The sequence below is a fragment of the Brachyhypopomus gauderio genome, chromosome 18 (assembly GCF_052324685.1).
Source record: "Brachyhypopomus gauderio isolate BG-103 chromosome 18, BGAUD_0.2, whole genome shotgun sequence".
Taxonomy (NCBI): domain Eukaryota; kingdom Metazoa; phylum Chordata; class Actinopteri; order Gymnotiformes; family Hypopomidae; genus Brachyhypopomus; species Brachyhypopomus gauderio.
This window is the reverse complement of record NC_135228.1, coordinates 7,215,076-7,228,430: the sequence shown is the minus strand read 5'-3', so window position 1 is coordinate 7,228,430 and position 13,355 is coordinate 7,215,076. Positions and strand designations below refer to the sequence as shown.

The 13,355-nt window shown below is 39.6% G+C and overlaps 1 protein-coding gene across 1 annotated transcript; it reads right to left on the bottom strand.

The window, feature by feature from the left end:
* Positions 1–204: 204 nt before the first annotated feature.
* Positions 205–2,763, bottom strand: LOC143482160 (trypsin-2-like). Its single transcript, XM_076980439.1, has 6 exons — positions 2,666–2,763; positions 2,294–2,465; positions 1,912–2,150; positions 1,568–1,692; positions 691–865; positions 205–428 (listed from the first exon to the last, which is right to left on the bottom strand). The coding sequence occupies exons 1-5, from the start codon at positions 2,706–2,708 to the stop codon at positions 692–694; spliced, it is 753 nt and encodes a 250-aa protein (XP_076836554.1). The 5' UTR covers positions 2,709–2,763; the 3' UTR covers positions 205–428; position 691.
* Positions 2,764–13,355: the final 10,592 nt, after the last annotated feature.

Sequence of the window (13,355 nt, the reverse complement as noted above, 5' to 3'; positions counted from 1 at the left end):
CGACCGGTAGGGGGCCGCCTCACCGTGACACCACCTATCTCCGTTATCACAATACTGGTTCCTGAGCAATCAGGATGGTGCCCTGTTCATAATACATAACTAACATATGTGTCCGCTACATAATAATAATAATAATTTTTTTATGTTTAGAATTCACAATAATAATAATGAAGGTCAAACAGGCACATTATGGAATGCTATATGTGTTTATTAAATTTAAATTGCAAAACACAATTTACAGTGTGACAGATCATCACTAGTATATAATGCTACTGTATCTGGAAGATGACTGACTCCTCAGTAGTCACACTAGCAAATGTGGTATTTATGTTACAATTAATGAAGTAACTGTAGATAACTCCATAGCTGACATCAACATGATTCTCTTCAATGTTCTGTTTTGTCAGGCAGCCTCCACCAGAGTCCCCCTGTGTTTCAGAATCAGTGAAAGTAAACCTAATATGAAAAGTGTTACTTCCAACCCAGCTCAAAATGCTGCTCAAACATTTCTGTAACAGACAGTTTTGGAATAAAAATGTATCAGTCCAAAAATGAAGGTCAAACAGATGCACATAATGGAATGCTGTTTGTATTTATTGACTATAACACAAGTACAGAGTGAGAGATCAACACTAATCTATAATTTATAATTTCATATCAAACTTTACTGCTTCATGTAAGAGATCTTACCTCAATATTTGTTCATGGTTTGGTTAATCCACATCCTGATAGTAGAAACACACACACTTGTGGCAATGGCCGTCTTAGTACACCGTTTATTTAAATCTAAGAAGGCACCATGGTGAACTCCGTAGACCACGTCTTTTCCCAGAATCTTCTTCAGCCAGCCTCCACCAGAGTCCCCCTGTAGAAAATAGTGTTGTTACTCTTTTCCCACTGTTGTAGAATACATTTTATTGAGAAAGAGTACAAAACCGTTTCAAATGCTGCGCTGAGTCCTGTGACACTTCTTTCAACAGCTGTCCTTTTAAAACTCAGATAATTGGCCTATCACACATGGCTTAATTACTGACAGCAATCTGTCTTCTCTATAACTTTATTTGCATTTTGATATTTTCTGAAAAAGTGCATAGTTTTTACTAATGTGTTACTCATTTGCAATATTAACACTGGCTCTGTGTTTTAAGCTATGCTCTTCTAATATTTCTTAATAAAATAAGAATAAAAATAAATCAAGATCTGACCTCAGTTTGTGAGACCTTAAGTGTTTTTAAAAATCTGTTAGAACACCATTAGATGTCTGAATTATGTTATTGTAAATTCTGTCATTCACAATACAGCACAAATACATAGAAAACATGACAGACACATGAAGGAATAATGAACATGATAAAATCAGGATAATTAAATAACAATGACTCTAAAACTATATCAGTGACAGCAGTAAGGCTCAGCTACATCAGGTAATATTTTGATGGACAAACATCATTTGATTTTATTATTTGATTGTTAGTGGGATCACATTATAATGCAATGCTCTATCAATAGATACAGGAAATTAACATATAGGAAAGAAAAAAAATGTTTGAATGTAAAATTATACTACCGAGCAGGTGTAGGCAGCAGGTTTCGTAGTCAGACCTTCACCACAGAAACAGTTTAGCCTGATATCAGGACAGTCTGTGACTTTTAGATCAAGACACTGCAGAGGACGGTTCCGGTCAGCAGGTCCTAAAATACGAAGAGGAAATGATAATAAGGGTTGAATAATCTAAGATTATAAGGGTCTGATATTATTCTAAACGATATTCTAAGGATATTTAAATAAAATAAACTGTAGAACGCTGTTTTTCACAGACTGTAGTAAATGCAACTGCAACGAGAAATATTTATTTAAAGGTATGTAATAGTATTTTCTTCTATCAGCAGTTCATTAGGAAACGCTTTTACCATTTGGGTCAACAGTAGAACCGTGACCAGCGATCTGCAGCTTCTCTCCTTTAGTCTTGCATGAGGATGTAGGGAGCTGAGCAGGAGTGATTCCCCTTACAGCTCTGGGGAGTTTGATCAGCATGATGTCACCTGCTCTATCAGTTATGTCATATATGTGGATGTCACCCAACTTAATGTCAAACTCTTGGATTGTTGAATTACTTTTTGGATGAATACCTGCTGAGACTGAAACGTTTCTGCAGGACACACACACACACACACACACACACACACACACACACACACACACACACACACACACACAAGTAAATACATAATGAAGTGGAAAATGAAAATGATAATATAACAAGTAAAAGTACTTTTACAAACCTCTACTTACCCAGTCATTGATTTATTATAGCAGTGTGCTGCAGTCAGCACCCACTGTTTGTCGATCAGAGTTCCTCCACAGAAACCCTTCGGTGAAAACACCCACACTTGATGGTGCCGTTCATTCTTGCCACAAGGTTCTCCACCAATCAAACGATGTTTAACCACAGCTGAATCAACTCCTAAATTATTATTATTATTAAAAACATATATTTATCATCGTTAATAATATTAATAATAATATAATTATAAATCTGTCCATCTACACTCAACATTTTGCAATCACAACATCTCAAAACTAAAAATATTTTTCAATGTAAGTAATACATGTCATAGGGCTATATCTTCCTGTCTAAGTCAAGGTTTGTGTATGAAGTTTTACCTGCTACCAAAAGCCACAGGTGCAGGAACTTTAACATGGCCATGGTGCTCTCCTCAGTCTTCAGCTCAAGCAAATATCAAACAGGTCAGACTTTTAAACTCATACTAACCCACATGATCACATGATTATACACCCCCTATTACCTCACCACAATCTCTTTTCAGCTCTTTTTTCCTTTTCTAAGTGCTTGAGGCCATGCAACTAACCATATATAAATGGAGTCTGCTTTTTATAGTTAATCAGAAACTTAATCATGTGCAATTACATGCATTACTGTGTAATTTTATTAAATAAAAAGTCAACCTGTCACAGTGGTCCTTATGTTAAAAACCACAGTGATGTAGAAATGAACTGTTAGAAAGTCTGCTTGGTGAACACAGCCCAGGTATATTGTACAGTTCCACAGATTCTCTCTGAACAGCTCCACCATACATTTAGGTAGGGGCATAGCTTCAATAAACCTCAAGGTAAACTGAAACATCTCTATTAAATATATTAGGTCTGTGAGCGACACTACAGCACAGATGTTTGTTTTGATTCGGTTCAGCACAGTCTACTCTGCCACCAACATGACGACAGCTGGTAGGTAATTGTAAAAATAAAAGTAATTGGGTTAGGAAAATATTTGTAATTGCTCATATGTTTGTATGTGACACTGTTAACTTTATTCCAGGGTCATTTTTGGGAGATATACACAGAAGCTAATAGCATCTAAACTGCAAAGAACTGTAACGCCAGGGGTTTCATGGAGTGATGGGGCAGAAGCGTATACTGAGAATTGCCAGGTTTATTAAGGACATCACCATAATGTCCAGGTTCAACAAGCCAACACTGAGAATCATAGTAACTAATATACAAAGATAAACTCATAATACACAACCAGGAAAAATATTCACACATTCAATAACCAGCACTGAACAAGACAAAGAACAGGGTTTAAATACAAAAGGTACACTTGACAGGTGGGGGTGGGACTAGATGTGACAGCACCCCCCATCAACGAGCACCACACGGGTGCGCAAAACAAACAAACCAGAAGCCGAACAGACCAGAAATCCCTAAAACCAAGCAAAAGTCAACAAACAGGACCAGAACACACAGAAGAAACATAACAAACAGAACCAGGAAACCAGGAACAGAAACAGAAGAAACTGGAAGAGAAGCAGAGAACCAAGCAGAAAGCAAAAGAGCAGAGCCAGGGACAGAGAGACAGGCACACTGCCAGAAGGAACAGAAAAAGAAGAAACTGAAGCAGGACCAGAGGGGACCGAAGACAAAGAATACACAGGAGAAGAAAGGGAAATGGGGAAATCAGAAACCGATACAGGAGCGGGAGTGGACACAGGAACAAAACCAGAACATGTAGGGACACAAGACTGAGGACAACAAACAGGCCAACAAGAGGGGGAAGGAGAAATGACAGAAAATGAATGACGACGGCTGGACGGAGGCACAACAGGAGGATGAGGAAAACAAAACAGACCACGCAAAAGACAAGGGAACAGGCACAAACACAGGAACAGACAAAAATGGAGACAATGGAACAGGAACAGGAACAGACAACGGGACAGAAACAGACACCATAACACGGGCAAAGACATCAGGAATAGAAGAAGGCAAAAACAACAAACCAGAAAAAGCAGAATCAGAAAAAACCGTAGAGGGCAGCGTGGGTGGGGACCAGGGAACATCAGGATGCACCGAACACGGTGGGGCAGGCAGGAACCGGGGAGCAGCAGGTGGGACCAAACAGGGTGGGACCGGAGGTTCTGGGAATGCTGCTACACCTGACAGGTGGGGGCAGGGCTAGATGTGACAAGAACAAATCATCACACACATTGCAGCCTACGTCAGCACCAACATATGTGGTAATGGATCTAAGTGATCACAGATTTCAAGAGGAAAGTCAGTAACTCTATGTCCCTAGTGAACGGAACATTTATCAGACACTGGTGCGTTTATCAGACACTGGTGGCTCATGTTACTTGTAATGTGGAGAGAATGACACAAACGCTGGGAGGTACGAGATTTATTAATCCGGAATCATAGTCAAAATTGTCCAGGGTCAGGTTAACAATACGTAGATACATAATGAACAGAAAGAAAAACAAAACACAAAAACCAAAAAAAGAAACAGACTACTTAGATTAAACAATGCGTACATCAGAGGCCAAATAAAAAAATATTTTGAATTTTTTATACTGAATAGATCTGTTTTTATGGATCGGTCACATTGTCCCCGATACCCGATCTAGAATTTTTTCAGATATTAATATCGGAATCGGTGCATCCCTAATATTGACACATGTGCACGTTTTACTTTCAAGCTCCGCGCCCCCCCTGCAATAGCTCCGCGCCCCACCCACTTTGGGAACCACTGACTTAGTGGAAGTTCAGCGCGAATAGCGCAAAACAAAGACGAACACGAGACACTGCGCGAACGCACATTAAATAGGTGAATAACATTCCCCCGTGATCATGCTACCTGTGGCTGCAAAATGTATTTTATAATTTATTTCTAACTGTTTGCTACGATCGTAATCGATTACGATTACAAAGGCTCACTGTGTATTTAAGCCTTTTTTGTCATCTCCAGTTGTTTTGTCTGTTGTTGAGTAAGCAGGGCCCTATATGAAGCTCTAATACAGCTCTATTGTCATAGGATATTTTACATCTTTTCATTTGTGTTTGCACAGTTATAGTCCTGTGAATTTACTTACCAGCCTTATTCAATCTGAGTTGTTGCTAAATCTGCTTTTGCTCAGTGTAACCAAAATCACCTAAAGTATAACTAGGAGCACCAGGTGAGTCAACTGGTTTCTGAACACAGTCTGATGTGAGGTGCCTCGACACGGATCCTTCAGTAAGAGGGACCCTGCTGGAACTTCAGAAACTCCACAAAGAGTAAATGAACTTGATGCATTTCTTCAAGACTGAGTGTGCATGTCCTTTCTGATTTACATAGAAGAAACTACACCACTATCACTACAACACACACTGAGTATCTTTTGTACTGCAAGGCGCATTTGAAAGGGCAACAAGATGGCTGCTTGAATGGTTTGAACTTGCATGTGGAGCCTGTTCTCATGAGTTTCATATGAGTTCTGACCTTCTTGTACCTTGTGTTGCAGAAGAAAGTCTGCATATGTGGTGGAAAAATTCTGTGGTCAGTGATGTCTAGTCAGTCTCTAACAAGTGACAAAGATGTTTATCAGTTGTGGTGTCTTGTATCTTTTCATATTGTTTAAACAATAACACACTTGTATAAATCATTATACATAACAGTAACAATAAACCATTAGTATACGTCTCTTTTGTAACTCTCTTTGCATGTACATCAGCAAGACATTATTTCTCTTTCTCTTTTATCCCTAGGGGCCCCTTATGAAATGAGTGATTTATGTCTGTAAGAATGTGCAAATGTATGTGTAATGATATATATGTTAGCCTGTTGATGCACTATGGACCAGGGTGTTTACCAATGTGTGGAATGAAGGTGTGGAGGGCTGAGAGTCTGACCACAGAACTTCTCATATAGAGATGTAAGGGGAGCTGAAAGCTGCCCATACACCATGAACCAGGGCACATGTTACTGTTATAACTGAAATGTGTTGAATACAAAGAAAACAACACTTATTTTAAAGATGCTTGTCTCCATTCATATTCATATGTAGCTACAATACACATTCTGAAGACAAGCTGAAGAGAAGTTTATAGTAATACAGGTTTGACTCTAGTCATCCTAGTACAGCCTGTGTCAAAATGCCTGTGTCAAACTATGAGCATGAATTTCACTGTGGGTGTGGGAAACCACACATGCTGTTGCAGGACCAACATCAGGAAGTAGAGAGCTGCTCAACTACTACAGGATGGACTGCACATTGTTACAACCACAAGGTCCATCTGAAAAGATGCTTAAATTAAGTTCTGCTTAAAAACATGCAGATTACAATACTTCTACGAACAGTTTTGTTTATTTACATGTGTTCTTTGATAATAAAGTTTGAGGTCAGATACAACAAAGACTCTAAAAGACAATTATCAGCAGGATATGGTGGTGCCATGTTTATTAGTGTCCTTTCAATATGTTTTGTGTCAACAACTTTATATGATTCATTTAGCACTGTACAATAGCAATTACCCATTGATAAACATTGTATAAAAAACCTTAGAATCTCCTGGCTGAATAACTTAGCATGCGCCTTTTAACTACAGCCTTCTATCGTGTTATCAGATTAATATCCAGTCTGAGGATCCTGAGTGATGAGGTCCAGTGAGATAGTTGTGTAGTTGGGGGGAGTAGCAGATTTTCAGATCCATGTGTTCAGGTGTCCTCACTGTTTCCATGTGTGTTGTGTAAAGGGTTCAGTTTGATGTACTGGGCTAGAAAGCAGGATGATGATGTAAGATGCTGTTCATAGATGATGGAGATGACTAGATAATCCCACACATTTTCATTCACAACTTGTCATATTTTGAAGTTTGGACAGAACCCTGTCACATTCAAGGGACTCTTCTGGAACAGACTGCAATGGCCTGAATACCTACTTTTCATTTTTTGATTCTGTGCTAATTTGTCCTCTGTGTAATGTGAGATGTCCCTCTTAAATTAATATTTGTCTGAACAGACATTACACATGTGGGTTGAGTTAATTTCTTTGCTTTTACTTTGCTGGTGGTTTAACTATATTTGGGTTACTAAGGGGAAGAAATATAAGACTCATTAAATGAGGAGTGAGTGGATATTTGCCACAGGTGATCTGACATTGTGACGACCAGGGAGTGCGAACAAAAAAGGAAGCGATCACACCAAGTCTCAGGGAAAGAGTTGGATTTAATGGTAACGTGCGCAAACCAAGGACCCGTTAACTGGTCAACTGGTACAAAGACGAGACATATATAGATTGACAAATGACCATCAGGGGCCCTGAGGGACGAACACAATCCAACAAAAACAGGACAAGTGCCACTGTGGACAGGGGCGACTGGCTGGCGGGGCCCCCCGTATCGTGACAGACCCCCCCCCCCCCCCCCCCCCCCCCCCAATAAAGCCGCACGTCCCTTTGGCCGTGTGGCTGCAGTGGCAGAACACAAAATATAATGAAGGGGTGGGAGGGCGGGGACAAGACAAGGACACAACTCCTGCAGTCCAAGAGCTGAAACACAAACACAGGTTAGCTTACCCCTCCCTGGGTGGGGTCCTGGACCGACTGTGCAGTCAACAAGATGACAACTACTCTCCAGTCGGTCACAGGACCCTCACACCCTAGCAGGCATCTGGCCGCTTAGCCCCTCATATCAAGTCAAGTCAAGAGGTTTTATTGTCATTTCAACTACATACGGAGTACACAGTGAAAAAACAACGTTCCTCCAGGACCATGGTGCAACATAAAACCTAGTGCAGACAGAACATAAGTGCAACGGACAAACAGTACAACACAATACAGACAGTACAGTATACAGAGTGCAAACAGACACTTCAGTAGACAGAGAAGTGTAAGAGGTAGGTTTGGTTAATGCAAATGCCGTGTGCAATACGCAGTATATATACAAAGGGAGTTCCTGTCGCAGTGAAGTAGTGTGTGTATATTATTAGTGCATGTGTGCAGGTTACCTCCCTGGGGCATGGCTACACCACCCACTAACCACCTCCCAGACCTACCTGTCTCCTGGGGAGACTGCCCCTCCCAGAGAAGCCCAACTCAGGGAGTGCTAGGGACCATGGCCCTGGGCACTCCTATCCGACCTGGGAGAATGCCCCTCACGGAGAGGTTCATAGCAGGGTGGACTCCTCCACCCAACTGGAGGTTCCAGGGTGCGCCGACCAAAGACCCGTGACAAGATCCAAATTAAGGATAGCCTATACTAACCAGCAGTCAAGCAGTACAATGACAAGACATATGTAGACGGACAAATCACCCTTGGGTGGTGGCCTGATGATAGGCCCCGCCCACCTGAGGGACAAACACAATGCAACAAAAACAGTACAACTGCCGCTGTGGGTGTGGGCAACCGGCAGGGGCAGCCCCCCGTATCGTGACAGAGATATGTTATTTAACTCAAATGTTGACAGGAGATATTGTGTGAATGTGAATACCAGAGAGAGAAAGAGTGGGAAATATTCTCTCAAATTCCACGTACTTGCAAAGGAAAGAGACGTGTACTGTTAATTTAGAGCTGAAGGAGAATAATTTTGTGAGTCAACATGAGTACAAAGCAGGAGGTCACTGACAGCAGATTTTATATTATGATACATGCTCAAAACAGAGAGAAAGGACTCATAGAGAATATAAGTCAGTTCAAATTTTAGGGCTACAGGGTAAAGAATATAAAGAGAATATATAGTTCAGCTGGTACAGTTTTGGCGTACTGCAAAGTCAATTCCACTGCAGTCGCTTGGCTATAATTGTCTGCGCTGTGGAGTTAAAGCTGCTTAATTCCACATTAAATTAATTTCAGAATAAATTTTATATTGTGCACAAGCACTTATTAGATCATTTGGGGGACAGAAATAAATGCATCTGTGATGTGATGCATGCAGTGATGTAACAGGAGGTGTGAAATTTAACACCTGTGCCTGCAGCGTTACAACTCTGTATCTTCACGGCTGCCTTCTCGGAATTACTTTTTTCTAAAACGCAACCACATGACGATATATCTCACTTCATGAAACCACGTAAAGATGTGTGAAGTTTTTCACAACTACATTTTTATTACGAATATCACACCTCTAAAAACATAACAATCTAACCAACAAACTAAATATGTTTTGTTTTTTGGAAAGGAAAAAATTCTGCTTAGATGTGAAACAAGCAGCTGATGTTAAATGTGTAATTATGAAAACATTTACTGTACTCATCATAGTGAACAATAATTGAAACATATACCAGGGCTCTAGACTTTTTGCACTGGTTGCATTGGTGCGCCTAACTTTTTTTCTTAGGTGCACCAGCACAAAAGTTAGGTGCACCCAAATTTTTCAACTGCATCACATTTAACACCGCAGTTTTACCGGTTTCACTTTTTTTATTGCTGTCCATATAGACATTATTGACTTGTAAATAATTAACTAACAATTTGTTGCACGCGACATCATTGCTGTATGTCAGGTTTATGTTCCAGCCATTCTGAAGAATTATTTCTGACTTGAATTGAGTGAAGGGAAGTTCTTCTTTTGCAATATTGTAGTGTAACCCAGTTGACAAATGCATAATAAAAAGGTACAATAAATAGTAATAATAGATAAAAGTAATAATAATAGATAAAAAGCATAAATAGTAAAATGGGATAATAAATAGTGATAATTCTGATTAAACAATTCATGAATGATGTGTTGTTATTGTTGAACAAAATTGCATGTGTTTGGTGTGGCGGTGCTCGTGGCAGTGCAGTTGCGATTGGTGCTTTTTGTTTTGGCATGCTGTTTCGCTGGCTTTCGGGTTCCCATCGAGCCGTTGGCGAGAGCTGGAGAGTTGGAGACTCCATTTTCCTCGGAGTTAGAAGAGATTTAAAGAGTGTTTTTAAGTTACTGTGACGTTTGGGTTCATTTTTGGAGTACTGGGCGAACAGCTTTGTAAACGCTGTCTGTTTTGAAGACCAGAAGTTTCGTTCGTCAAGTATTTCTTCGTTGAATTGTCTCGGTAAGGCAGCTCGTTTATTTTTCGTTACTGTTGTAATCCAAGTCATATTTTGTTTATCATTGTTAAATACTTCAGTGAAACCTAAGAATTGTATTTTGTTTGTTAATACTTGTTGTGTTAAATGTGGAAGGGTATATTTTAGTTGAAATGATTAAGTTTAAAGCTAGGAATGAGTTGACTGTTTCACATGCTGTGATCACGCACCTAGCACGTGTAATGTGAGAAGGCTAAACGTGTCCTCACGATAACCATTGTACTCTGTAATGTTTATGCATAATCGCAAGGTTACCGCGATTTCAGTGTACAATGTTGTTTATTTTATAGTATTCGTCCTGTTTACTTGATAAATGGTCATTTAACTGAATAGTATGCAATGCTTTTCAGTATGAACGAAGTGTATGCAGTTGCATAGCTTTTCTTTTGAGAAGATTTATATTGATGTTGTACAACTATTTTAAGTTTAAACTGTTGATATTTGATCAGAATTTAACATTGTCCTGTATGTGTAGCTTAACTAAGGGTATGGTTACACAGGTCAAGTTTTGAGCTGGAGTTGGATTCCGCTGAGGATTTGTGGACTACGATAGATGGCGAGCCACCAACCCATTCGAGCGTGATCCGGTTCTGTCATTGCATATGGCATATCTGGTAGGATTGTGGCCTGCTTGTGTCACATTACTGACTGACTGACTTGACTTATTGACTTGAATCGACACTTACCAACTGAACCATTTGAGAAGAACTATTTTCTTTTTTTTACAACAACTGAAAGGAACTCTCTTTTGTCCATTTGGAGAATTTAAAGGACTATTTCCCAATTTTTGAAGGACAATTCATTTTCAGTTAATTTTCTTTAAAAAAAGGGTCCAATCTTTTATTTGGGTAATTGTAAATGTTTCCAACTTTTCAAATAATTACTAAAGAAAGGAAAAAAACTTATACCCTCGTGTGGTGTCTTTTAATTGCACTGTTTTCCACTCTCTCTCCAGAGCCTAGTGTCTCTTATTCTTTAGTATTATTTTAATATTATTGAACCTGGCCTACCATTGACGTGTACATACTCAGTAGTGGGTTACAGTAGGAAACGTTAAACTTGATTATCATCTCTGCCTCATCTGATGATCGGTGTGCTGCTGCCTGCCGGTGAAAGGCAGAGGGGAGCAGTGTTAATTTTGACAGCAATTTTTGATTTAGTTTTAGTCATAAGTTAGTCATTGGAGTTGTTTTTAGTTTTAGTCGACTAATTATCATTAGAATTTAGTTGACTAAAATATAAATGGTCATTATATACACTTGCACAAAGTGAAATTTATTAACCAGTTACAAAATATTCTTGAGTATCAATGTTAATCGAATATTAACATTGTCGAGTTAACTTTGAGTTGAATTTCATGAGTGACCACAGTTCACAGGCTGGTTTGGTCTTCCCGGGTTCTGAGCGATGTGAAGACGTTAGTTCTGATTGTACGGTTACCCGGTTTGTCCCGACTCTCCGTGTACGCTAAAGTAGTTACGGTTGAATCTCTTAACTTATCCCTACCTTTCACTAAATCAGGTCTGATTGAATGTTGTCGCTGGCCAATATTTTCATCTCGTTTTTATTTGTTGACGAAAATGTCCATTAATTTAGTCATCGTTTTTATCCCTTCGTATAGTTTTTATTTAGTTTTCGTCATGAAAAAAGGTTTGTTGACAAAAACTATGACAAAATTTATTCGTCAACTAAATTAACACTGGTCTGTTGTTGAACCACAGGGAATACAGAGACTTTTTCCCATCGAACAGCCGGTGTGACCTCAGATTTTTTTTAGTTGCACCATTGAGAAATTAGGTTGCGCGTGCGACCAAATTGGTTGCACTCTAGAGCCCTGTATACTTTATCGTAGTCCATGACAAGTATGTGTGAATTTTTGTTTGCGTTGCAGTTCCTGCTACGCTGTTTCATCGGTTCACACTTGGCTATTAATAACTGTAGTTTTATGCAGCATATTGTATTCTGTATAGTAAGATCATGTGAATTTCATATATTATATATATACGAATGAGCTCAGCGCTCTAACAGGATTCCTATACATACATACACTGCTCAAAAAAATAAAGGGAACACTCAAATAACACATCCTAGATCTGAATGAATGAAATATTCTCATTGAATACTTTGTTCTGTACAAAGTTGAATGTGCAACAAAATCACACAAAAATCATCAATGGAAATCAAATTTATTAACCAATGGAGGCCTGGATTTGGAGCCATACACAAAATTAAAGTGGAAAAACACACTACAGGCTGATCCAACTTTGATGTAATGTCCTTAAAACAAGTCGAAATGAAGCTCAGTATTGTGTGTGGCCTCCACGTGCCTGTATGACCTCCCTACAACGCCTGGGCATGCTCCTGATGAGGTGGCAGATGGTCTCCTGGGATCTCCTGGACTAAAGCATCCGCCAACTCCTGGAGAAATTTCACCCCATGCTTCCAGAAGCCGCTCCCACAATTTTGATTGGGTTAATGGGCACTTTTTTCGTACCATACGGTCAAGCTGCTCCCACAACAGCTCAATGGGGTTGAGATCTGGTGACTGCGCTGGCCACTCCATTACCGATAAAACACCAGCTGCCTGCTTCTTCTCTAAATAGTTTGTGCATAATTTTGAGATGTGCTTTGGGTCATTGTCCTGTTGCAGGATGAAATTGGCTCCAATCAAGCGCTGTCCACAGGGTATGGCATGGTGTTGCAAAATGGAGTGATAGCCTTCCATATTCAAAATCCCTTTTACCTTGTTCAAATCTCCCACTTTACCAGCACCAAAGCAACCCCAGACCATCACATTACCTCCACCATGTTTGACAGATGGTGTCAGGCACTCATCCAGCATCTTTTCAGTTGTTCTGCGTCTCACAAATGTTCGTCTGTGTGATCCAAACACTTCAAACTTTGATTCATCTGTCCATAACATTTTTTTCCAATCTTCCTCTGTCCAATGTCTGTGTTCTTTTGCCCATATTAATTTTTTTCTTTTATTAGCCAGATATGGCTTTTTCTTTGCCAC

Coding starts and splice junctions, on each gene's coding strand:
- LOC143482160 (XM_076980439.1), bottom strand. CDS start 2,708: ATGGCCATGTTAAAGTTCCTGCACCTGTGGCTTTTGGTAGCAG. Junction 2,151..2,293: donor TATAATAAATCAATGACTGG/GTAAGTAGAGGT, acceptor TGTGTCCTGCAG/AAACGTTTCAGTCTCAGCAG. Junction 1,693..1,911: donor TTCTACTGTTGACCCAAATG/GTAAAAGCGTTT, acceptor TTCGTATTTTAG/GACCTGCTGACCGGAACCGT.